Source organism: Vulpes vulpes, chromosome 1 (genome assembly GCF_048418805.1).
Source record: "Vulpes vulpes isolate BD-2025 chromosome 1, VulVul3, whole genome shotgun sequence".
Taxonomy (NCBI): domain Eukaryota; kingdom Metazoa; phylum Chordata; class Mammalia; order Carnivora; family Canidae; genus Vulpes; species Vulpes vulpes.
Genome location: NC_132780.1, coordinates 164,310,135 through 164,337,366, shown reverse-complemented (window position 1 = coordinate 164,337,366; position 27,232 = coordinate 164,310,135). Strand labels below are relative to the sequence as shown.

The window sequence follows — 27,232 nt, the reverse complement described above, 5'->3', positions numbered from 1 at the left end:
AGTCTTTCGTATATCGCCTTTATGATCTTAAGGTATCTTCCCTCCATTCCTACTTTCTTGAGGGTTTTTATCAAGAAAGGATGCTAGTTTGTCAAATTCCTTTTCTGCATCTATTGAGGATCATTTGGTTCTTTTCCTGTCTTTTATTAATGTGGGGTATCATGTTGATTGATTTGCAGATGTCTAACTACCCTTGTAGCCCAGGAATAAATCCCATTTGGTAATGGTGAATAATCCTTTTAATACACTGTTGGATCCAAATAGCTAGTATCTTATTGAGAGTTTTTGCAGTCATGTTCATCAGGAATATATATAATTCTCTTTTTTTAATGTGGTCTTTGGTTTTGGGATCAAGGTAATGTTTGAATGAGTTAATAACACAATGAGTTTAGAAGTTTTCCTTCTATTTCTATTTTTTGGAATGGTTACAGAATAATAGAAATTAGGGCAGCCCCGGTGGCGCAGCAGTTTGGCGCCTCCTGCAGCCTGGGATGTGATCCTGGAGACCTGGGATCGAGTCCCACATCGGACTCCCTGCATGGAGCCTGCTTCTCCCTCTGCCTGTGTCTCTGCCTTCACTCTCTGAATAAATACATAAATCTTTTAAAAAATCATTTAAAAAATAATAGAAATTAATTCATCTTTAAATGTTTGGTAGAATTCCCTGGTAAGCCACCCAGCCCTGGACTCTTGTTTGTTGAGAGACTTTTACTAATTCAATTTCTTTACTGGTTATGGGTCTATTTAGATTTTGTTTCTTCCTATTTCAGTTTTGGTATTTTATGTTTCTAGAAATTTACCCATTTCTTCCACGTTGCCTAATTTGTTGGCATATAATTTCTCATAATATTCTCTTATAATTGTATTTCTTCAGGGTTGGTTGTGGTTTCTCCTCTTTCATTCATGATTTTGTTTATTTGGGTCCTTTCTCTTTTTAGTAAATCTGGCTAGGGTTTTATCAATTTTGTTAATTATTTCAAAGCTCCGGCTCCTAGTTTTGTTGATCTGCCCCACTATGTTGTCTGTTTTGATTTCCATATCATTGATTTCTGCTCTCTTCTTTATGTCTGCTCTCTTCTTTATTATTTCTCTTCTCCTGCTGGATTTAGCTTTATTTGCTATTATTTTTCCAGCTCCTTTAGGTTTAAGGTTAGGTTGTATAATTGAGACTTTTCTTGCTTCTTGAAGAATGCTTATATTGCTATATAATTCCAACTTAGGACCACCTTTGCTGCATCCCAAAGGTTTTGAGATTGTTTTTTAATTTTTATTTATTTATGATAGTCACACAGAGAGAGAGAGAGAATGGCAGAGACACAGGCAGAGGCAGAAGCAGGCTCCATGCACCGGTAGCCCGACGTGGGACTCGATCCCGGGGGGGGGGGTCTCCTGGATCGCGCCCTGGGCCAAACGCAGGCGCTAAACCGCTGCGCCACCCAGGGATCCCCCCATTGATGTTTTAGTAGGATGCTCTTTAACCTCTATTTTTGGTTCTTCCAAATTTTCCCTTAAGGTTGGCTTCTAGTTTCATACAATTGTGGTTTGAAAGTATGCATGGCATCTCAATCTTTGTACTGGTTGAAGCCTGATTTGGGACCCACTGTGTGATCCATTCTGGAGAATGTTACATGTGCACTCAAAAAGATTGTGTATTCTGCTACTTTAAAATGAAATGTTCTGATTATGTAAGTTAAGTCTATTCTATCTAGTCCAGTGTGTTGTTCAAAGCCCTTATTTCCTTGTTGATCTTGGGCCTGGATAATCTGTCCATTGCTGTGAGTAGAGTGCTAAAGTCCTGCACTATTATTGTATTACCAATTAGTTTCTTTAAGTTTGTTATTAATTGATTTATGTTTGGTTGCTCCCAAGTTAGGGGCATAAATATTTACAATTGTTATATCTTGTTGGATAGACCCTTTATTATGATATAGTGACCTTTATCTCTTATGCTTAAAATCTAATTTGTCTGATATAAGGATGGCTATTCCAGCTTTCTTTTGATCTCCATTGGAATGATAAATGGATATCCACCCTTTCACTTTCAATCTGGAGGTGTCTTTGGGGCTAAAATGAGTCTCTTGTAAGCAGCCTATTAATGGGTCTTATTTTTAAATCCATTCTGATACCCTGATTGGAGCATTTAGTGCATTTACATTCTGAGTAGCTATTAAAAATATGAAGTTACTACCATTGTATCACCTATAAATTTGCTGTTCCTGTATATTGTCCCTGTTCTAGTCTTTGTTACTTTTGATCCATCTTTCCATCCAAAGGGTCTCTAATATTTCTTGCAGGGCTGGTTTAGTGTCCACAAATTCTAGTTTTTTGTCAGAAACTCATCACTCCTATTGGGAATGACAGCCTTGGCAGATAAAGTATTTTTGGCTATATATTTTCCCCATTTAACACATTGAATATATCATGGCAGTCCTTTTGGCCTGCCAGGTCTCTGTGGACAAGTCTGCTACCAGCCTAATGTGTCTACCCTTTTAGGTTAAGGACCATTTGTCCTGAGCTGCTTTCAGAATTTTCTCTTTATCTTTGTAATTTGCAAGTTTGGCCCTAATATGTCATTGTGTTGACCCATTTTTGTTCATTGAGAGGAATTCTCTCTCCTCTGGACTTGAATGCTTGTTTCCTTCCCTAGATTAGGGCAGTTCTCAGCTATAATTCGTTCAAATAAACCTTCTGTCCCTGTCTCCTGCTCTTCTTCCGTAATCAGGACCTTATTTTGCTTTATTGAACCACTGAGTTCCCTAAGTCTACCTTTGTGATCTGACAGTTTTCTTTTCAAGTTCAATATTTCCCATAACTTTTCCTTTTCTCTTATCACTGCTTCACTCTGCCACTTCATTCGCCCTCATCTTTATAGGCTTCACTTGGCACTGTTTAGTCTTTTATGCTTATTCCAAGCCCAGCTAGTATTTATTATATAATGAATCTTATTAAGTATAAAGTATATAAGAATTGTTAAGAGCAAAAGAATTGAAAAAACCCTAAAGAATAAAAGTACAAAGATGCTAGATACTATTTTCCTCTAGAGCTGAAGCTTTGCAGTCCTCTATGATCAGTAAACTTGGTGCAAGTGAGTTGTTTGTGCCAGTCTTCTGGAGGGTCTGTTGCACTGGTTCTTAGGTGGACTTGCCCTGGTAGAAATATGCCTCCAGTGCACAGGGAGGCAGGACTTAGTGCAAGTAGCTCCAGATTTCACTAGGTGGTGCTGTTTTGCTCCCTGAAGGCTTTCAGTACTGATGAGGGTAAACTCCGCAGTATCCCCTCTCTAGCCTCATCTTCAGTGAGCCCTCAGAGAAGAGCAATCACTCTTGTCTCCCCGGTTTCTCAGATCTCTGTTCACCCTGCCCGCATCTGAGTTTTCTTAGGCGTAGTACTGAGTTTTAAAACTCCAAATTTTAGGGACTCCCACAGTGCAGACCTTGACTTTCTCCTGGGGGGGTGGGGGGTGGCTCACCACGTTTCTGCCTTTTGCTGAACCTGTCCCAGGAAAGTGGTAGCTCAATCACACATTGGTTCCCAGTCTATTGCAACAGAATAGAAAGCCAGAACCTAGATTCACTGCTTTCAGCCAGCTTTCACACTCTTAGGCCTGGTAACAGCACATCACTTGGGCATCACCCTTTCTTATGATCCAGGGCATCCTCAGATCAAGGTGTCTTTGCCAAGAAACTATCACACAAATATTAATTACCTGTATAAACACTAAGTGTTAATAGAAGCAAGTATAACGTACAGAAAACTACAAAACCAAAGTAGGAAAATGTGATTTGTCAAAGCTTTCACAGAAATAAAATTACTCCCTAGAACCCAGCAATTGCACTGTTGGGGATTTACCCCAAAGATACAGATGCAGTGAAAGGCCGGGACACCTGCACCCCGATGTTTCTAGCAGCAATGGCCACAATATCCAAACTGTGGAAGGAGCCTCGGTGTCCATCGAAAGATGAATGGATAAAGAAGATGTGGTTTATGTATACAATGGAATATTACTCAGCCATTAGAAATGACAAATACCCACCATTTGCTTCAACGTGGATGGAACTGGAGGGTATTATGCTGAGTGAAATGAGTCAATCGGAGAAGGACAAACAGTGTATGTTCTCATTCATTTGGGGAATATAAATAATAGTGAGAGGGAATATAAAGGAAGGGAGAAGAAATGTGTGGGAAATATCAGAAAGGGAGACAGAACATAAAGACTCCTAACTCGGGGAAACGAACTAGGGGTGGTGGAAGGGGGGAGGAGGGCGGGTGTTGGAGGGGAATGGGTGACGGGCACTGAGGTGGACACTTGGGATGAGCACTGGGTGTTTTTCTGTATGTTGGTAAATTGAACACCAATAAAAATTAATTTAAAAAAATAGAAATAGAATTACTTTCTGAGGATTTTAGCCGATAGACTGAAACTTAAAGAGCTATTGCATATTTTCTCATGAAATCCTTTTGTTTCATTTAGGAGGTAAAGTGTAATCCCTTAAGAAAAGTACACCCCAAAAAATACTGTAAACAAAATGAAAGGATTCATTTTCATAAGACAGATCAGCTTATCTTTTTATCATAGAAATAATTTGTTACCAATCTTTTCCACTGCATTGACATCAGAACAGGCTAAACTCTTCAAAGACTGACCTTAATACAGCATTATGGAAGATTTACTTTTTAAATAAGGATAATTAAAAGTGAAATATAATGCTACTTTCCTTAATATCCATGAAAAAAACTTAACTCGTATTTAAACACTTTTGATTTTATTAAAGAAAGTATAAAATGTCAAATTCTACATTTTTAAACACTATTCTTTTACGAATCCATTGTCTCTTCATAGTGCCAGCATTTTCCCAGTATTTCTGGATATTCTAAATAGTGTAGCTCTAAAAAAAAATCTTATATCTGAAAAACAGAAAAATGTAAATTGCTGTTCCCAAGCCTTTAAATTTTCAACCGATGAAATTCACATTACAAAAGTATTCTAATCACTAAAATTCAGTTTAATGTTCAGTATACTCATTCTAAATATAACCAACCTCCAGAATTGATCTTGTAAAACTAAAAACCTATACCCATTTAACATCTTCCCATTTCCCCCATTGGCTCCTGAGAACCACCATTCTACTTTCTGTGGACAGACTACTCTAGGCACCTTAAAGTGAAACTATACAATGTTTGTCCTTGACGAAGGTAGAAGGTATAGTGTCATTAAGGTTTACTCATTGTGCCAAAGGTCAGAATTCCGCTTGACAGGCCAACTTGTTCATCCATTCATTCATGCCTGGATTGCCCTCACATAGAACACATGCAGAGAGTGGCAGGCAGAATAAAAAAAGACTCCCCACCGGGCAGGGAGCCTAATGCCAGGACCCGAGGGTCATGACCCAAGAGGAAGGCAGATGCTTAAAAGCCAGAGCCACATATTGGGCACAGTGGATACACCTTACATTCCCATAGATGAAGGCAGAACAGTTCCAATTTCTCCACCTCCTTGCCAAAACTGTGATGGCAGCTATTCAATAGTAGCTATTCTAAGTTGTGAGGTGACATTAAAAAAAAAAAAAAAAAAAAAAAAAAACTAAGTTGTGAGGTGATCATGCCCAATGATTAGTGAGGTTGAACATCTTCTCATGTTTGTTGGCCATTTGTATATCGTATTTTGTAGAAATGTATTATTCAAGTCCTTTGTTCAATTTTTAATCAGGTTGCTCTTATTCGGTTTCAGCTCTATATTATAGGTACTAATCCTTTATCTGATATGATTTGCATAGATCTATCCTCAAAGCTAGAGAATTATGCTAAGCAAAGTCAGAAAAAGACAAATACCATGATTTTGCTCATGTGGAGAGTTTCAACAAGCAAAGGGAAAAAAACTCCAGGGCAGCCTGGGTGGCTCTGCAGTTTAGCAACACCTTCAGCCCAGGGTGTATCCTTGGGTCCTAGGATGGCGTCCCACATCAGGCTCCCTGCATGGATCCTGCTTCTCCCTCTACCTGTGTTGTGTCTCTGCCCCTGTGTCTCTCATGAATAAGTGAATTAAATCTTTAAAAAAAAAAGACTATAGAGAACTGAGTTACCCAAGGGGAGGTGGGTGGGGGCATGGGTAAGTGACAGGGATTAAGGAGGACACTTGTGATGAGCCCAGAGTGATGTATTTTAAATCCCCTAGTCTTTCCTAGCACAAATGTTGCTGTAAGTCTTAGTATGTGCAATTTCTATCTCCATCAACTCCATTATACTCTAAGATTTTTTTTTAAGATTTTTTTTTAAAGATTTTATTTATGAGACAGAGAGGCAGAGACAGAGGGAGAAGCTGGCTCCATGCAGGAAGCCCACGTGGGACTTGATCCCAGGTCTCCAGGACCATATCCCGGGACGAAAGCAGGGGCTCAACCACTGAGCCACCCAGATGTCCCAGATTTCTGTACAACTTAATTGTCAACTCTGGCAATACTTAATCTAAGATTAACTGGAATGTAGGTAACAGAGAATTACCCCTAATTTATTATGTTACTCTTAGTGTATCTATTGGAATTATCTCTAACAGTGTAGTTAATAAGGAAAGCAGTCACTTGAAAGCATTATTTAAATCTTACCTTTGAATAGGCTGGCACTTTTCAACAAGGAGACTAATAAAATTTCTTGGGTTTTCCTTGGGGTTTCCCCAACTTTCTTTCCGTTTCTTTTCTTAGTCTATGTGCCTCATACCTCTCAGCCATTGCCACAAGTTCCTCTGGGACGCTCTGAAATAAAACATGTTACTGGGAATGAGGTTTCAGAGTAACAACTTTCATTCATGCACCAGTTAATGCATGATAAGCATACTGGGAAGCAACTGAAGGTTTACATGAGCAGGGAGTGGTGTAGCATCAGGGAAGCTTAGGGTCAGTCTGGTTTTCTAGCTTGAAGATAGGTTGAGTTTAACATGCAAGGAGACATTTTCCATTGTTGGAAAAATGTCATGTCATGACTGGAAGGATTCTGTGACTGAAATGAAATTTAGAAGCCATATAAGATAGGGTTCTTAAAAGAGTAGTTGTATAATCTCACCTGATGTGCTCTTTCCAGAATATTGATTAACTCGCCAGCAACTCTCCAGTCATTTCTGGTGAGGAGTGTAATAGATATCCCTGTCTTTCTATAAAAGAGGTGGGGGGGGGGTGTGACTCATGTTACTTGAATTTATACTCATGATTCAGTTAGCAAAACAATAAAAGTAATATCAAAACCTCAACTTTCACAAGCCAAAATGTGCATTATGCATTAAGTTAGCATCACTCACAGCAACTTGGAATCTCAACCTGAAGCTATTTAAACAAGCATGTTTGTGGAGGATTTGACAGTTGTGCTTTTCGTGGGGAAGAGCCTCTTACTCAAGGACAATAATAGAGTAACCACTGGGGGAGAGTTCAATGTGACACTAGAAAACAAAACAGTAAGAAAGCTGCAGCTAATCAGAGGGGTCTGGTTGAATCCAGGCCAACTAGACAGGGGTAAAGTAGCAAAGCGGGTGTCACAGACGATTTACAGGCAAGATAAAAAAAGTATTTTCTAGCTAAGAATACTCTGAAGGGACCCCTGATAGTTGGCTTCTTTCATAGGTAGACTACTAACCCTGCTCTTCCAGTACGCCCCACTCTGTGTACATATTCTTCGATGTTCCGGGGGAAATCGTAATTATAGACATGTGTGATATCGTGGACGTCGAGACCTCTTGATGCCAAATCGGTGGCAATCAATATTCTTACTTTACCTAAAGAACAAAACCAAAATGAATATACATTCTAACATAAACCAACCCAAGATATAGCAGAAATGTATACTTTTCTCCCCAAATTTAATAGATTAAAACACTTAAGCATTAATGGCGTCTCTTAACTTGCTGGCGAGGGACGGCTGAGTGGCTCAGCAGTTAAGCTTCCGCCTTTGGCTCATGGCATGATCTTGTTCCCACATGGGGCTCCCCACAAGGAGCCTGCTGCTCCCTCTTTGCCTGTGTCTCTGCCTGTCTCATTAATAAAATCCATTTAAAAACCATAAACAATCCCTGAATCATCTGAACCACAAAGATATATGCCTTTCATGTAAATTAGTGTAAATAACCCCACTACAAACTTCATATCCAATTCTAAATATTTGATCTTTGAGTGCTCACTTCAGCAGCAAACATCTTTGAGTTTCGATAGTGCTAAAGATCTGATGATTAGAGCTCTAGCAAGTAGTTTTGGGATCTGCAAGCTGAGGATAGATCTTTCAAGTGGGTTCCATGACCAAACCCAGGAATTGTACCCTTAAGCTGCAAATACTAATTGTATAAATGTACCTGTTTTAAAGTTTTCTAATGCTCTCTCTCGATCACCCTGCTCCCGATTGCCATGAAGAGATTCTACTGATATATGTCGCAGAATCAGGTCACTTGATAAATGGTCAGCACTGAAGCAAAAGATCAAGTCAGTGATCTCTACTTCAAATACCACTATCATTTCACTAGTTTTACTTCCATTAGCAAAAGACTGAAATAACATTATGTAAGACATGCATATCCCATTTGAGATTAGCATGAAAACAGAGCTAATGCTAAGCAAATTTGATGATTTAAGAATGTAAAAAAAATACCTACATGGCTTTTCGGCTGACAAACACTATGACTTTGTCCTGAGAAGACAAGCTTTCCAGAAAACGTTGGATATGAGAGCGTTTCTCCTCCTCCGTGGTGACAATTATATTCTGTTTTACAGTACTTACAGCCTAAAGAGTAAAGATCGCAGTATATCAAAATTGACACGCGAGCCTTCTACATTGGTTCAGAACACATGTATTTCTATCACTGGTTAAGTTTTAATAAATTACTAACAGGAAAGAGAAAGGTCCTGTCAAAATGATCTATATCTACTCAAGGATTTGTACACTTAAGGCTTTTGCTTCTTATTAACCCAAGTTGAGTTGGAAACGAATGCTTGGCAGTGTTGAAAGCAATTGGTTACTATTGTTGTAAAAGAACCATGGAGTAAAGCCAAATTGTCATGACTTTGGGTACAGTCCTTACAAAGGAAGATGATTAGCTTAGGACAAAAGAGTTCTTATTTAATTTAGACAAATTATCATTGATATAATTTAACCCAGATAATATAGGTTTTACTAGCATTTAAGTGAATATAAAGAATGACCTAGCTAGCCTCACTTTCCATGAAATCTAATGAAATCAACTTAGGCAATGACCTATCACTGTTACTGGTAAGTAAAATGTCTTTTCACTAATGAATTGAAAGGCCAATCTCGATTTAAGTGAAAAGCCAGGTAGCTTTATAATGGAGGGGATACGTAATAGAGACCTTTATAATTACCAGCATCTGAACCCAATCATAACCTCACCAAGAGAACAGACTTACATGCACCAATGTTGACCTAGTTTATAACCTGATTAAGAAAATAGGAACAAGGACTAGATACTTATAGTATTAAAGGATCATTAAAATTTTAGATGTCACATAACAGTATAGGAATGTTAAGATTACCCTCAGATGTATATTGAAGTACTTATGAGTAAAATGATGTATCTAGGGTCTTCTCTAATTAGGGAGTGAGTAGACATGCTAAAACACAAGGTACATTTTCATATTAAAAAAAAAACAAGCTTACAACTAAATCCAAAGTGCCAACATATACAATCATTGGTGCTTTCAAATATGACTGTGCAAGTCGACGGACAGCATATGGCCAGGTTGCACTGGAAATAAAATATGTCAAGGTTATTATAAATCCATTAAGTTTCTCAAAGAATACTATGAATTAGATTACCCATGAAAGACAGTTATTTTTGAATAAGGGAGATTTCACAGAAAATACTTCAAAGAATTGCTCAAGTATAGTGAAGCTACTAGATGAAACCTTTAAGTTTAACAAATAGGTTTATAAACCAAAGGTTTCGGAGATCTATACCTTAAATTTTAATCTGAATTCTAATCTAAAATGAATCATTGGCATTGGAAAAAAAAGCCTAGTAGTTTTGTCACCATTGTCAGGCAAAAAACCAAGTGCTTAGGTAAATAAAGGCATGGAAGGACATATAAATTCAAATGTTTCTTCATCTACATATTACGAAAATCACCTTTTGTACTTGTACTGTAATAACAGTGGAAAGATAGTGAAACAAACCAATGTCTGTAACTTAAAGAAATCTAATAGTTATTGTTACACTGTTACACTGAGCTACTATACTAAGTGATAACATGCCTTTCACCTAAGGATCTCAAATACTTTCAAGGCTCAAATCCTCTGGGGAAATCAGCAAAAATTGAGTCCAGTCCACTGATTTCTAATTTGCAGTGCAGCAATTAGGCATATACCTACCTTGTCATAATGGTTTGCCTATCTGGGCGCACATCTAACAAAATCTTCATTATCTGGGGTTCAAATCCCATATCTAGCATCTTGTCAGCTTCATCTAATACCTGCATTAAGAATGATAGTGGCCACATTAGATAAGGATGTTCTGGCTGAACATAATACTATGATACAGTAATTCTCTCATTTCCCCTATTAAGCTACTATTTTGGTTTCTTCAATACTAAATAAGATCCAGAGTTTTAATAGATTGGTTTGACTTTTTAAGTTGGCTATTTCTAGATCTAATGAAAAAAATGTAAATGTCTGAAATATCCATATGGAGGAGTGCCTGGGTGGCTCATTTGGTTAAGTTTTACTCTTGGCTCAGGTCATGATCTTGGGGTCATGGAATCAAGCCCCATGAGGGGTTCTGTGCTCAGTGCCAGAGTCTGCTTGTTCTTCTCCCTCTGCCCCCACCCTGCTTATATGGGTTCTCTAAAATGTTTAAATAAAATCCATAGATTGTCTTTTCTACTTGTCTATATTTTCCAACTTTTAAACATTAAAATAGAATTCTTGGGATCCCTGGGTGGCGCAGCGGTTTGGCGCCTGCCTTTGGCCCAGGGCGCGATCCTGGAGACCCGGGATCGAATCCCACATCGGGCTCCCAGTGCATGGAGCCTGCTTCTCCCTCTGCCTATGTCTCTGCCTCTCTCTCTCTCTCTCTCTCTCTCTCTATCATAAATAAATAAAATTTAAAAAAAAATAAAATAAAATAGAATTCTTAAAACGCTTATTTTAACACACTAGAGGGAATGGAAATTCCTAGGATTTGAAACCATTATAAAATGGCCAATCATTCTAAAATACTTATTTTAATAGTTCAGTTCTGGGGTGCCCTGCTGGCTCAGTCGGTAGAGCCTATGATTTGATTTTAGGATTGTAAGTTTTAACACCACATTGGGTACAGAGATTACTTAATAAAATCATAAGAATTCAGTAAGAGTTCAGTTCTTCCTCTTAGTTTCCCAAACCCTTACCAAGTAGGTTATACTTTTGAGGTTGACGAAGTTATTCATTTGTAGATCATTCAGCCTCCCAGGAGTTGCAATAATAATATCTACTCCTTTTTTCAGGTCTTGTATTTGTCCATTTCTATCTCCACCACCATATATACACACACTTAAAAAAAATGAGGTTCAGGTAAGGAATGTTCCATCACAGTGTAAAATCCCAATCAACCGAAACATTTGGGGTATAAAAGGTATGTAAATCAGAAAGAGTATCAAATACCCTCTGGGTAGTGTTTGCCCCATTCTGATACCAAGCCACACCCATCACTCCCACTACCCCATGGTGATGTGTCCTAAAGAGCAATGTTTGCATCGCTGTTACTTGACTTCACAGCCCTGGCTACCATTGATTTGAACTGGGGTAATGCTTGACCCATGCTAAGCCATTCAGATTATCTCAATGTGTGAAAAATAATGGGGATGTATAAAACTATGAATTATTAAAGTGCTGACACAAGAGCGAAAGGATGACTTTACCTTTTAAGGCCTTTATACGAATACTTAGAACATTCAGCTTCTACCTGAAGCGCTAATTCCCTCGTGGGTGTGAGGACTAACATGCCGGGGCCGTTCCTTTTTTCTCTAATTCTTTGGAGAGAAAATAATTATTAAAGTACTTGTCTCAGACACATAGTACGTTCAGTGGTTTCAGAATTTGTAAGAACAGATGCTAAAAGTCACATGTACCACCAAAGGTGGAAAAATACTGAACGGCACACCCAAGGGCCCAAATACCAGCCTTTTCATTTAACATCGTTAGTGCTTTCCTTTGTCAAGATTCTCACACAACTGTAATGGACACAATTGAAAAGTTTCCAGTATTTCACTTTTATGACTTTCACTATTAAGACTACCCATTACTTCCTAAAAATGTTTTGACAATTTCTACTCTCACCAGCATGGTGCAGGTGCAATTCCCAGAGGCTAGGCATTAGTCTTTGACCAATGCAACACAAAGAAACTTGCATTTTTAGTATCTACATCTATAAACCCCTATAAAAAACACAGCTGTAGAAATTCTTACACAGGCTGTAAGTCAAGATGGATGAATCCTGGCATTAAATAAGACAACGTCTTCCCCGTTCCGGTTTGAGCTACTCCAATGAGATCTATTCCTTGTAGAACTATTGGCCATGCCTGTGACTAAAAAATAAAGATTTGTTAAATTAAAAGTGCATTTAAATAAAGTGCATTTTAGTCAAGTGCCCCTCCTCTTCCAAGTCCAACTTTTTTTTTTAAGATTTTATGACAGAAAGCAAGCACAAGCTGGGGGTGCAGCAGGAGAGGGAGAAGCAGAGTCCCTGCTGAGCAGGGAGCCCACCTCAGGGTTTGCTCTGAGGACCCTGAGATCATGACCTGAGCTGAAGGCAGACACAATGGACTGAGCCATACAGGGCCCCCTAACCCCAAACTTCTTTTAAGACCATTCTAGGCACTGGTGGTACAGGAGGGTACCAGGAGACTGTTCATAAGGGATATTTACTCTCTGGTGATTTAACTTCTAATAATCAGATAGTTTGTGGGAGGGCATCAGTAAAATCCTGGAATTAAAGCATACCTGGATCGGCGTTGGTTTTTGAAACCCTGCCCTTTTAAAGTTTTCCATAACTTCTGGGTAATATTGAAAAGCATCCTCAAATTTACAAGTAGGATTGGGTATACGGCGCTTTTCGCCTTCTTTTAGGTCATCGCACATTATATTATTATTTTCTTTCCTTTAAGGAAAAATACAAATATTAGCATCTTTGGTCACCTTTATTCCCCACACAAGAAATTTTTTTTACTGAAGAGTTTTTGTTCGAGTTAAGAGAGGGATAGCAATAGCAAGAGCTTGAGTGGGTAGGTGAGAGAAGCAGGCTTCCCACTGAGAAGTGAGACCACCTCATGGCTCAATTCCAAGACCCTGGTATCATTACTTGAGCTGAAGGGGCATACTTAACTGACCAAGGCGTCCAGACAAAAAATTTTTGCCAGCATTATTTCATCATATCTAGAAATTCAACTGCAACTGGAACCGTAAAGCTACAGTAAAATGTAGCTAAATAGAAGTGAGCCCATCTTTTTCTTATCAGATCAGTTAATAGAAAGGAAAAAAATTACCTTGTATGAATGGGCCACTGAAATTTCATGGAAAGGTGAATAGAGCCTGAAATCACACTTCAGGATTCAACTCAGACTTGGCCTACACAAAACTCTACAATGTTCCACATATTTTCTTAATTTGTCCTCAAAGATTCTGTCAAATAGGATTAATTCTCATGACAGTTGATCATTAGTTACTTGTCCAAGTCTGAGTGCTACCCCAACCCTAGAATAACTGTTCTTTCTGCTATACCATATTTAGTTTTATACTTTGATAGAAACAAATATTGCTCCTAGGACCTTTAATTCAAGATATTAAGCATTAAAGAATAAGAAATGCATCAAACCAACTTATGATTTTCAACAGTTGTAGAAATAATTCTCTAAAACTGCTGTCCAATACAGGCACTAACCACAAGTCTCTTAAACTTTAAATCGAAACTCAGTTCCTTAATCATAACTAGCCATATATTAAGCATTCAATAGCTAGTAACTAACACAAATGTAGCCCTTTTTCATCTTTGCAGAAGGTTTCATTGATACTGATGCCCTAAAATACATCATATAGGATGCAACCATGTTCAAGTGAATACCAGAGGTAGTCTTCAAATGCAATCACTTCAAATGTTTGCCTGAGTAACTATATAAATAAAAATACCTACCTCCATGAGTCTACTTGCTCTTGTGACATTGAACTTGTTGTTTCTGATTGCCTATAAAAGTTTTTCTTAATTGGAGGTAAGTCTGAGACAAAGATGAAAATTAAAATTGATAAATTAGAATTTACAGTTCAATGAAACTTATTCTATGTAAAGTAAATCAAACTAAAATATTAAACTCATCTTAGTATTAGTTTGCCAGTCAGGCTTATGCTATCCTCTAAGATCTCCTATTTTGCTTTGCCTTTTTTTACCCAAGAAATCCTTAAATAATTTTAATATAAAAGTATGGAAGACCCAATTGATGGGTCTTCTATCCAACCCATTTCTGTTTAGGAATAGACTATTTCTTATTCCCCTTTCTGAGACTTTATTCTTAGATACCCAATATGCTTCCTCCAAAATTTAATACTTTTTCTGGTCCCCCTATCCCAAACTTTCCGCCACAAATACTGCCAAGGTGGTATTGGTAACATGTATATAGACCTACCACTGAATTTATCAATGTTAATACTTGTCACTGTTGGTGCATTAGATTTTAAACTTTAAACTTTTAAATTTGCTGTATTGCTGCCTCACTTGATAGCCAAAATCAGTCCCTGAATTTACCCCAAAATTTAGTGAATGACATGAAACATTACACTCCATATAATTCCAGGTAAGACTCATTTAAAATTAAAGCAACGGAAAACCCCCATCTCTTCAACTATGTTTCCTGTTAAATGGCTTTCCTTTTTTATATGGTCTGTCAGCCAGGTCACTCCAGGTTCAATTTTTGCTCAACCAGTCAATTTTAAACTACTTATGGTTAGCATGTTCATTGCCTTCATTTTCCCCTTGGGCCCAATTTTCTATTTTATTAACTTTTTGCTGTGAGTTACCTCAAATAAGACAAAATGTTAAATCTTATTCCCCACTAATAGCATAGATTACAGCAGACAACGTAGAAACAAATCTTGCCCTAGAGACTAACTGGCTCTTAATATTTCACTATCATTTTCATTCCATTACTAAAATAAGACATTTTAGGATTAAAAAAAAAAACCTCAAGAGGTTAAAAAAAAAACACAAAACACCTCAAGAGGTACATCAACACTATAAGTAAACAGTAGGATATAGCACTAACCTTCCCACTTTTTTCTCCCCCATTTCAAAGCATCTTCTCGAATTTGATCCCAATCAATCACTGGCTGATTCTCTGTAACATTACTATCTGTCCTTACATCTCTTCCAACAGAAGGTTGGAATTCAACAATATCTGTTAAAATATTTTTACCAAATTAGTTTGAATTTACTAATTGTACAAATTCCCCCAAACCACTTTACTATTTTGCGTTTAAAAACCAAGAGTAAAAAAAAAAAAAAAAAACCAAGAGTAAAAAAAAATTAAAAATAAAAAATAAACAACACAAAAAAAATAAAATAAATTAAAAAAAATCAAAGAGTAATGCTTAAAACATAAAATGTGGGTTTTAGTGCTACAGTGCTATAATGCTAGTCATGGTCTGGCAGTTATCAGATTCATGAAATGGAAAATAAATTTATTGAAGGAAAATAGTATGAGAGCCTAGGTTTGCTAACAAATCACATACCAATCTTTAGAATAATCCTATGATGCAGATGTCACCCCAGGTTAACACATATTTTATTTTACTCTATTTTTATTTACTGATTCATGACATAGGCAGAAGCAGTATCCCTTTGGGGAGCCAGATGCAGGATTCATCCTACCCTGGGATCAGGACCTGAACCAAAGGCAGCCACTAAACCACCTAGCTGCCCCAGGCTTCCCCAGATGAAGAGCTTTAAAGGCTTCCTAGAGTTCCTGTGCCAAGAAACACCAAGAGGCTGCCATCTGAACCAAAGATGTTGTTCTTCCACATTGTCTCTGGAAATGGCTCAATAATGGTTCTCTAGTCTAAGCAGATCCAAGATTTATTTAAAATTAAATCTGATTTTTAAGTGAACTCTATGCCCAATATGAGGCTTGAACTCATGACCCCAAAAATCAAGAATCACATACTCTGAGGAAACGAGATGCCCTGAAGATTTTTAAATATCAAATAATTGTGCAGTTTTCAAAATCAGTCACATTCTAGGGGAGAGATACTAGAATCAAAAGGGCAGGACTAACCCTTCTACCAGTAATAGTGTATTATTATAATTTTTTTTCACTTATCTGTGTCTGAAAGTGAAACTGCTAGCCTTAACCACAGAAATAGAGTATTTTAATTTCAGGGAAACAATATTCTGAGATTTCAAAGACAGTAACAGACAAGAAATCTTGTCAGAAAAGTAATTATAATGCCTTACCACGCTGAATGCAATTGTAAAAATTTTACAAAGCTCTAGTAGGCAGAAATTACTTACCAATTCTGGATTTCAAATTGTAATTTTCTTGTTTTTTAACAAGATTTTCTATCGCTGTTTTGGCCTTTGCTTGCATCACCTTATTCCCAAAAATTCTGACCTCTGCTTCCGGATAAGCTTTTATTATCTAGATGCAGGAGAAAAAATGAGACTGAAGTCCTCTTACCATGCCCTACTCCAAAAAAAAAACCACTCAACTACAAACAGTATTAAAATTTTAAGTATAGTATTGCTTCCAATCAGTATTATGTTCTAATTTTTGAAGGCATTCTACATTTAACAAATTTATCCTGAGATTTACCTCCTGGTTGGATGAAAAGGAGCTGGACAATCTAAATTTAAAAAGTACTGTGACCACTAGGGAATAAATTCAGCAACTACTTATTACAAAATTAAGGCATTCACCTGACATCTTAACTATTAAACGGTAATTTGGCAAATATTACATAACTGCAGGCATTAATCTATGTGCTTTATAAATAGCTGATTGAACTGTCAGGCTGCCTATGTAAACTTAACTTGAGGGAATGCTATACTTATACCACATCTATGGTAGTGGAAGCCATCATACTACAAGGCTAACATGACATTTGGAGCATAGGATATACAAATCACATCTTTAAATGTACATAATCTCAGATGCCCTCACTGATTAAAAAAAAAAAACACACTGCTGAACCAAATGCTATCCTTAGGCTGGTGATTCAAAGCTTGCCATTTGCACTGTTTATAGACACAACTCTAGGAATTCTTAAATGAGGCTGAAACAGATGCTGGGAAACTGAAAAAGAGACCTACATAGAATGGGGATGCGGGAGGTCTTAGATCTTCTAAACTAAGCTAGGAGAATGTGACTGGTGGCCAGCTGGAGATGTGAAGAGGGATTTCAGGGAGGGAGTGAAGAGAAAGGAGGCTGGAAGTCAAGAGTCAGATCAAGTGAATCATGCTAAGTCTAGACTTAAGAGTCTGAGATATGAATAGTTTTTATACAGGAAAAACAATGTGTTTTAGAAGATTGCCCTGGTCATAATAGAGAATGGTTAGAGGAGGGGGGCAGGGGTGGGGGAGACCATAAGCAGGAGGGACAGTTAGAGAGAATCTGGCAAGTGATGTGATTCCCCTTGAGAAATACAGAAGTAGGAAGAACTCAGTGATGCACTGGTTGCAGGATAAGGAGAAGTAATGAGACTTCCAGCTTGGGAACTGGGTGAATGATGTTGCTGTGGAACACAGCAGGGCAAGGTTTGAGGGGTGGGAGCCAGGAAGCACATAATGAGTATTCCCCAAAGATCTCATTTGTCAGGGAGATTATCTCTAAAGATTTTTACCTTCAGGAGTCACAAAACCTAGACCTAGAATGGACCATAGTATGACCATTCCTGGAGTACAGCAGTCTAAAGAGCTTTGGCAACTTATCTAAATTACCACAGTATGTTAATAACAGAATTAGAGTTATAAATGAATAATGCTTTGAGGAATTAAGAACCCAGACCACTTACCTGTATTTTCGTGTTTGTTGTACTTTGGAGGTCTTTTATTTTGGACCCGCCACGACCTGTTTTTTTTTTTAAAAAAAATTTAAGTTGTAATAAAAACCACAACTGGGTATCACTTCATACATCTTAGAATGGCCATCAAAAATACAAGACAGGAGTGCCTCAGATCATGATCCCAGGGAGCTGGGATGGAGCCCAGCAACTGGCCCCCTATTCTGTGTATGTGCTGCCAAAGCGAGCACATAGCCCCCTATTCTGAAGGGAGTCTGCTTCTCCCTCTGCCTGCCCCCTACTCATGCTCTCGCTCTGCTCACAAATATTTAAAGAAAAAATACAAGTGTTGAGAATGTGAAGAAAAGGGAAGCCTTGTGCACTGTTGGTGGGAATGTATATTGGTACAGGTATTGAGTTTCCCCCAAAAGACTAAAAATAACTACCATATATGCCCAGCAACTCTGCTTATGGATATATACCTAAAGGAAAATCAATATCGCAGAGATATCTATACTCCTGTGTTCATTACATCATTTTTCACAAAAGTCATAAAGTGGCAACAGTTTGCCTATTAGATAACTGGATGAAGAAACATGCTCAACATGCTAGAAATCTCAGCCTTAAAAACGAAATCCTATCATTTGCAACATGAACCTTGATGTTATGCTAAATGAAATACCAATCACAAAAAGCAAAGTGCATGACCATATAATCAAACACAGAAACAAAGTAGAATGGCATTTGCCAGAGATGAGGAAACGGGGAATTAGTTGTTCAATGGGTATTTGTCAACCAAATCGTAGACATTTTAGAGATCTCATACAACATTGTTCTTATAGTTAACAGTACTATATAGCACACTGCGCTTATAAACTTACATTTCTTTTTAATACAGTAAGAAAAATTACGGTTCCAGAACCAACATTAAGTGGGTGTTCTCTAGCACAGTGCCTACAGTCACAGGTGTTCAGTAAGTGTTGAGAGGGTGTTTTAGTGCGAGCCTAGGGGCTTTCATTTATAGAGCAACACTCTTCAGATCTTTGAGCCTGAGCCTCTTTGAGGGAACAATAACTACCTGGTCGAGCAAACCAGTCATGTTCTATTGAGTAGCAGCCTAAAAAATGTGGTCATTGTTCTTCAAAAACAGGCTTAAAAAGGGTAAAACAAAAATATTAGTTCCCATACCTAACAGGCAAAATATTGGAATTTACCCTCAGTCTTAATGGCCACAAATGGGGTAATCATCCTATCGTTTCTAAGTGTTTTTCAAAAATGAATTGTAAGACGTCCTAAGATCCCGGTTTTTTTTTTTTTAAGATTTATTTATTCATGATAGAGAGTGAGAGGCAGAGAGAGACACAGGAGGAGGGAGAAGCAGGCTCCATGCCGGGAGCCCGACGTGGGACTCGATCCCGGGACTCTAGAATCGCATCCTGGGCCAAAGGCAGGCGCCAAACCGCTGAGCCCCAGGGATCCCCAAGATCCCGTTTTTCTACAGATAAAGCATATTCAAGAGAAACTACCTGCAAGAGAGCCAATGCTCTGAGTAACCCTATAATATCCTACACCTTCTTTAATGGCTCTAAAACGGCGCTCAAAGATTGTACTCAGCATTGCTTTGTTGCTCATTTTGGGGTAAGCCAAGGAAAGGGCTGACCTTTCGTCCCAAAGATTTCATAAATGTATGACCTTGCTCTGCCAAAAACATCGTCCCCACGAAATATCAAAAGATCCATTGAACGACAAGGTTGTAGCATCACGAGCTATCATAAATGCCGCCGGGAACGACCTGAATCCCCTAGGTGGCAGCTGATTGGAGGCGAGGGCAGCGGGGCGGGGAATGCCCTCCGCGGTCCCCCCCGGCCGCACCCACCCCCGCCCCCGCCCCCGCCGGCACACTGGTCCTCTTTTCGCTCACCGATCACAGCGCCGACCCACACGTTCTTCAACCCAAAGCAGAGCGGCGGTTCCCGGGAGCCGGCGACCACAGGCTGCTGGAGGCCGGAGTTCTTCCAGACGCCGCCCCTGCCGCCCCTACTGGCCTCCCTACTTCTTCGATTCGGGTCCTCCGCCGGCCTCCTCTCTGGAGCCCGGGACACTGCCGAGCTTCGCCGAGAAGCAACGACCCATGAGGAGGCGTTGGCGCCTGCTTCTTGTGTCGACATGGTTCCGTAAGGAAGATCCGGCGTGTCCGACGTCGCTCCGCTCCGGGCCTGCACCACTCCACCGTGCCGTCGGACCTCTCTACGAGGGCATCCACGCAGCCGCTACTTAAGGAGCCCGCTCGAGGCTCGCCCCGCCCCTCCCCGCCCTGCCGCACATCCATTGGTCGACAAGATGTTCTGGGCGGGACCTTTACGGTTGGGCCAATCCACTCTCTTAATCGTGTGAGCGCTCCTTGAACTAGTCAAGGCGCTGGCTTTAAGTTCCTTTTTAGGCGTGGGACACCCTCGGGCTGTTTTTATGTCTTGCCCTACTGAAATCCCACCCCAAACACCCACCATCTCAGGGACTCGGAAACATCAATCCCTTTCACAACCTGATCCAGTACTACATTAAAAAATTTTGAAACATAACGTTGACAAAACAGCATCTATTATTGTTATAAGAGCAGCACTATGATATATTTAAACCTATATTCATTTTTTAAATATTGGTTTTGGTCCACAAAATATAATGACCCACAGTTTTAAAATCCCTGGGCTGAAAAATGCTACTTCAACGCTTCACACAACACTTGACCTGAATACTTGCTATGGTGTTAGAGATAACGAAATAAATATAATAAATGTTTGAAGCACTCCCATTGTTGCACAGTGGCTGTGGCTGGACATATTTCAGTGATGCAAGCCAGCTAGGAGTGCCCCTGCTTTAAGACCTCTGAATTGCCTAAACAAACCCGGTTCATTCACCATCAAACAAGGTAGTTATTTATTACATTAGGATCTGTTGTCCCTGCGGAGGAAAGAAAGAAAAGAAACAAAGAAAAGAAACTGACTAAACCTGGTCCATACAGGTTGACTGGGATCAACTCATATGGGATTAATCGTAACTCTTTAATGTAATCTTCTCTGGAGAAATAGGATTACAGTGCTATTACAGCAGTCTGGAACTAGATTTTCAATCCAATCTAGGCTAGACTAGTCTAATCTAATGCTAATATTCTGTTTGAGGATTTTTTTCTGATGAGAAAGAGATCTAGTTTTCTTGCAATGTCTTTGGTTTTGGTATTGGGTTAATGAGGAAATTTTGTTTATCTTCTATTTTCTGGAAGAGATTGTAGAAAATTGGTATGATTTCTTCTTAAAATGTTTTGTGCAAATCACTAGTGAATAAATCTGGGCCTGGTCCTTTCTGTTTTGTAAAATTAAGTGATTTAATTTCTTAATTTTTTTTCCTATTCAGTTTATTTCTTCTTGTGAGTTTTGGCAGATTGTGTCTTTCAAGGAATTGATTCATTTCATCTATCAAATTTATGGAGATAGAGTTGTTCATAGTACGCTTTCATTATCTCTTTAAAGTCCATGGGATATGTAGTGAAGTCCCCTTTTACATTTTTTTTTAACCTTTATTTATTTATGATAGTCACAGAGAGATAGAGAGAGAGGCAGAGACACAGGCAGAGGGAGAAGCAGGCTCCATGCACCGGGAGCCCGACGTGGGATTCGATCCCGGGTCTCCAGGATCGCGCCCTGGGCCAAAGGCAGGCGCTAAACCGCTGCGCCACCCGGGGATCCCTACATTTTTGATATTAGTAATTTGTGTCTTGTTTCTTTTTTTCTATGTTGGCCTGGCTAGAAGTTTCTGATTAGATTGCTCTTTTCAAAGAACCAGCTTTTAGGTTGATCCATTTTCTCTATTGATTTCCTGCTTTCATTTTCATTGATATTTACTCTAATTTTTATTATTTCTTTTCTTCTGCTTACTTTGTAATTTGCTCTTCTTTTTTTAGTTTCCTAAGATGTAAACTTAGATGTTTGATTTTACATTTTTCTTCTTCTCAAATATATGCATTCAAGGCTATAAATTTCCCTCTAAGGTCTCTGAACCTGTGGCTTGTCTTTTCATTCTCATAACAGTGTCTTTCATAGAGCAGAAGTTTAAAATTTTAAGTATAGTTCTATTTTCTTTGTTTGTTGGGGGGTTTTTTGTTTTAAATTTTTTTGTTTTGTTTTTTATTTTTGAGTAATTTCTACATGCGTTGTGGGACTTGAACTTATAACCCTCAGATCAAGAGTTGCAAGCTCTATGGACAGCCAGCCAGGTGTCCCCAGTATTGTTCTACTTTCTGAATACTTCACTTCATCCTGCCACATAAAGAATTCTACCAAATATAAGGAAGAAATTATACCAATTCTCTACAATCTCTTCCAGAAGATAGAAGCAGAGGAAATACCTCCTAACTCACTGTATGAGGCCAAATGAACCCTAAGGTAAACTATGGACTTTGAGTGATAGTTATGTGTCTTTGTGGGTTCATTATAGTAACAAATGTACCAGTATGGTGATGGATGTTGGTGGTGAGAAAGGCTGTGTAATAGGGGTTGGGAGAGAGGAGGTAGTTGGAGTTTATAGAAAATCTGTAGACTCACAGATCAACTGTGCTATGGACCTAAAACTGCTTTTTGGAAATAACGTCTCTTTTTGAAAAGAGGAATTTTGTGTCAACTTTTCATTTTAGTTTTGGTTTTAATTTGATCAGCTAATTTTTGCCCCTTGGGCAGTTGACCAGCAAATAATTTAACATTCTTGGCGAGAGGTGCTGAGGAAAAGCATATTTAAAATGGTATTTACAGGTACTTTTCTGTATTTTAAATTACTCATAAGATAGAGCAAAATACATCTCGAAGATCTGTGACATTAAGACTTTTGGATTAAAACAAAAAAAAGTGATACCTTTTACTCTAGACCCCAACTAGAACTTAGAATTTTCCCTAAAAAAGTAAAAAAAAAAAAAAAGTAGAAAATCAGTATGATTGCCGGACTTTCAGTCCTGTCTACCATCTACTTTTCCCCTCCAGGCACGGATAAGGATAAAAAGGCGGAATTCCAGTGCGATTTTGACCGGAGGGCGCCTCGACCTTGCCCGCCCCTTCTGAAAGTTTCCCCGCGCTCACACCTTCAGCTCCAGGAGAGGTCTGACCAGGGCTGCGGAGGAGAGGGCGCCTGCTCCCGCCCTGCAGACAGAAACCGAACCGGCCCCAGGCCGCTGCTCTTTCCTCTCGCTCCCTTAACCTCGGAAAGCGCGCGCGGGCCTTTCTCCGGGGCCAGCGGTTGCGGATGGTCCTCGAAGCTCCCGGGTCTGAAGCCGGGAAGACGCCCCGTGCGGCCGCCCCAGTCCCGCGGCGCCCCTGCCCGGACAGGGCGAGGCTGTGGAGGCTGCGGGCCAGGTCCTCACTCGGGGAGATTAGGGGTCCCCTCAGCCCTCGGAGGAACGAATCCTGGTCCCCCCACCCCAGCAAGTTACCACCATCCCTTGAGGGAACCACTGTTCCCCATCAGTGAGGCTAGTTAACTTCAGCTTCAAGATGATATACAACTAATATGTGTTCACAGTATTTAAAAAAATGAAAATACAACCTAGATGTAAATTTGTTCCAATTTTTTTTTCCAGGCAAAATTCTGAGATCTGCCATGTATTGTTTTGTAATCTGAGTTCTACCCTAAAACTTTATGAAATAGGCATTTCTCCATGTTGTTAGACATGTATTTATTAGATACTGTATGTTCTTCTCTTTATAATTTGTCTTTTTACTTCACATTGGGAAGGAATTTTTTTCCATCAAAAGCAGCTTTAATGCTAATTCAGCAAAAAGCTATCATTGGGGACGCCTGGGTGGCTCAGTGATTGAGCATCTGCCTTCGCCTCAGATCATGATCCCTGGGTCCTGGGATCGAGTCCTGCATCAGGCTTCCGGCAGGGAGCCTGCTTCTCCGTTTGCTTCTGTCTGTGCTTCTCTCTGTGTGTGTCTCATGAATAAATAAATAAAATCTTAAAAAAAAAAAAACTATTCATTGTTCTTTTAGGTGATAGCATTTGGTCCCTTGATCTGGTTCTCTTTATCCTCAAATTATATAAGCATCAATCTATATATTCTAACAGCAATGCCTTTTGTTTATTTTTTAGGAAGATTTTATTTACTTATTTGATACAGAGTAAGCACAAGCAGGGAGAGCCGCAGAGGGTGAAGGAGGAGCAGGCTCCCCATCAAGCAGGGAGTCTGAGGTTGGACTCTGTCCCAAGACCCTGGGATCCTGACACCAGCGGAAGGCAGATGCTTAACTGACTGAGCCACCCAGCTGCCTCTGCCTCCAGCACTGCCTTTTAAAAGATGCAAAATTTGGGGGGCACCTGGGTGGCTCAGTTGGTTAGGCATCTGACTCTTGGTTTCTGCTCATGTCATGATCTCATGGGTATGAGGTGGGCTCAGTGCTCAGAAGGGAGTCTGCTTGAAGATTCTCTCCCTCTGCCCTTTTCTACACTTGCACCCTCATATGCATACCCTCTCTCTCAAATAAGTAAATCTTGTTTAAAAACGCAAAATTTTTATTCTTTCTGGAAAAATTTTATGTGCATGTCAGTTAGCCATCCAAATTTATTTTCAAAATACCCAGTGCCCCATCACTTTTGAAATAATTTTATTATATACCACACTATTTTGTATATATATATTGTTTGCTTATTCCTGGACTTCCTCTTCTGTTCCACAGACAAGGAGACTGACATGAACTTAAATTTTCAAAAGGTCACTCCAGCCACTAAATAGATGTTAAGGGGGAAATATTTTGATTTCATGGAAAAGTTGTAACTTAAGCAGCTATAAAACCATATAGAAGATATTACAGAGAGAGGCAAGGGATGGTGATGGCTTAGATTGGACTAGTTTCGGGTAGGCGGGGTGGCTCAGCCGTTTAGTGCTGCCTTCAGCTCACGGCGTGATCCTGGAGACCCAGGATTGAGTCCCATGTCAAGCTCCCTGCATGGACCCTGCTTCTCCTTCTGCTTCTCCACCCCCACCACCCCACCCCCTGTGTATCTCTCATGAATAAATAAATAAAATCTAAAAAAAAAAAAAAAAAAGATTGGACTAGTTTCTCAGCAGTGGAAGCCATAAGTAGTCTTATTTCAGATACATTTTGAAAGTAGAGCTCACAGGATTTGTTTACAGGTTATCAAATGTGACACAAAGAGAGGAGTCAAGCAGGTGAATGGTGGTGGCCTTTACTGAAAGGAAAAATACTAAGGAAGGGGGAGATGTGGGGAGCAGGTTAAATGAGAGATACCTATTATAGTGCAGGTGTCAGGTAGGGAGTTGGATATATTAAATATCTTTCTTCGCTATGATTTGTTGTAGTTTGATACAAATAGGGCTGCAAAAGAAAAAAACAATCTCTAAGGAAAATAAAAAGTTTGTGATCTTTGAAATAGTAATTCTACATCTGAGGTTCTTTTTTATTTTTTAATTTTTTAAAGATTTATTTATTTTATTTATTCATAATAGACAGAGAGAGAGAGAGAGACAGAGGCAGAGGCAGAGACACACAGGCAGAGGGAGAAGCAGGCTCCACACCGGGAGCCCGATGCGGGACTCAATCCCGGGTCTTCAGGATCAGGCCCTGGGCCAAAGGCAGGGGCCAAACCGCTGAGCCACCCAGGGATCCCCTGAGGTTCTTTTTTAATGGAATTTATAGCATGAAAAATTTATGCATGCAGATAGTAACAGCTGATACTGTTTTCCACTTGCTTGGCACAGCTTAAGGACTTTACATGTATTAATTCATGTAAACAGGGCAGCCCCAGTGGCGCAGCGGTTTAGCGCAGCCTGCAGCCCAGCGCATGATCCTGGAGACCCTGCATCGAGTCCCACGTCCTGCTTCTGTCTCTGCCCCTCTTTCTGTCTCTATGAATAAATAAAGTCTTTAAAAAATTTAATAATTCATTTAAACGCCCCAGTTCTATTACTATCATATGCTATACAGATAAAAAGTGAGAGACTGAGAGGTTAGACGTCTTGCCCAAGGTCACATTCAGCTACTTAGTACTGGTGAGGAGGAAGTGTAGAAAGAGAAAAAAGGAGAGTGAGGCAGGACCCCGAATTCAGAGCAACTAGTTATTGTTGGCGGCGGAATGCCGCAGTCTAAACGTGCCAGTTGCAGCGTGGTGTATAATGCTAATTATACTTATTGAATTAGGAAAATCCTACGAGCCAGAAATTGTCTTGAGTTCCTTGCATGCCTTCAATGTATTTTTTTTAAAAGATTTTATTTATTTATTCACGAGAGACACACACACAGAGAGAGGCAGAGACATAGGCAAAGGGAGAAGCAGGTTCCCTGCAGGGAGCCCGAATGCGGGACTCGATCCCGGGACTGCGGGATCACGCCCTGGGCCGAAGGCAGTCGCTCAACCGCTGAGCCACCCAGGGGTCCCGCGTGCATTCAGTTTAATCTCTTGAGCGATCCTAGGAGTACTACTATTTTTATTGGTTCACATTTAACGGATGAGGAAATCGGGGAACAAAGAAGTTCGATAAACTGCTCCGAATCACAAAGCCAGGAGGTGGCAAAGCAGGAGCCGAAATCCGGGGTTCTGTGCTCCCTCCATAAACATTTTGTGCCAGGCGCAGGCCCGCGTGCTCGGAACGGCGAGGGAAAGCCTTGGTTCGCGCCTCCACGGATTCCGGCCCATCCGAGCAAGCAGAGGCAGGCGGGAGCGTTCTCGCCCGCTTCGCCCTCGTAGGTCTCAAACGCGGGCCTGTGCGCCTTGCCTGGGCCGCGCTGCCTGCGGTTGACCGGGCGGCGCTGCTCCGGCGCGCGGGGGCGGGCGGAGGGGAACCGCCCGCGGGAAGCAGCCCGCCCCGCCCCCCGCCCCCCGCCCCCCGCTCCCCGAGCCCCAACCCCCGGCCGCTCCGGCGGGTCCTCGCCGCCGCCCCCAGCGCGCCCGCGCGCTGAGCTGCCCTCCGGGGGGCCTCCCGGCACCGCGCGACCCAAGGTCGCGGCGCGCCCGGGACAGCCCCGGGCCGCGGGGGTGGGCGGCTCCCGAGCCCCGCCCCGGCCTGCCGCGCCCAAACGCCCGGGGCCGCACGCTGGGCTCCCCTGCGTCCCGCGGAAGGTGGCTTACAGCTTCCACCGAGACCGGGCGGCGGCTGCGCCCGGGAGGAGGGGATTCACCTGGAAGGCCGTGGACGCCTCGATCTGCGCCACTTTCCCCGACCGGCTTCTAGAGGAG

General features: G+C 40.4%; 1 protein-coding gene across 1 annotated transcript; it reads right to left on the bottom strand.

Annotated features, from left to right (window-relative positions):
- Positions 1 to 4,746: 4,746 nt before the first annotated feature.
- On the bottom strand, positions 4,747 to 20,243 carry DDX43 (DEAD-box helicase 43). The gene is made up of 17 exons (XM_026007363.2): positions 19,922 to 20,243; positions 18,013 to 18,068; positions 16,514 to 16,640; positions 15,270 to 15,401; positions 14,147 to 14,228; positions 12,961 to 13,117; positions 12,427 to 12,545; positions 11,880 to 11,990; positions 11,370 to 11,511; positions 10,354 to 10,454; positions 9,643 to 9,730; positions 8,624 to 8,751; positions 8,327 to 8,436; positions 7,618 to 7,756; positions 7,054 to 7,141; positions 6,600 to 6,746; positions 4,747 to 4,905 (listed from the first exon to the last, which is right to left on the bottom strand). The coding sequence occupies exons 1-16, from the start codon at positions 20,166 to 20,168 to the stop codon at positions 6,633 to 6,635; spliced, it is 1,941 nt and encodes a 646-aa protein (XP_025863148.1). The 5' UTR covers positions 20,169 to 20,243; the 3' UTR covers positions 4,747 to 4,905; positions 6,600 to 6,632.
- Positions 20,244 to 27,232: the final 6,989 nt, after the last annotated feature.

What these genes read in the sequence shown, in the direction of transcription:
- DDX43 (XM_026007363.2), bottom strand. Translation starts at nt 20,168, where the DNA reads ATGTCGACACAAGAAGCAGGCGCCAACGCCTCCTCATGGGTCGTTGCT. An exon ending in GGGGAGAAAAAAGTGGGAAG is followed by an intron (nt 14,229 to 15,269) that starts GTTAGTGCTATA and finishes TCTTTGTCTCAG; the next exon opens with ACTTACCTCCAATTAAGAAA. An exon ending in TCGTATAAAGGCCTTAAAAG is followed by an intron (nt 11,512 to 11,879) that starts GTAAAGTCATCC and finishes ATTTTTTTTAAG; the next exon opens with TGTGTGTATATATGGTGGTG.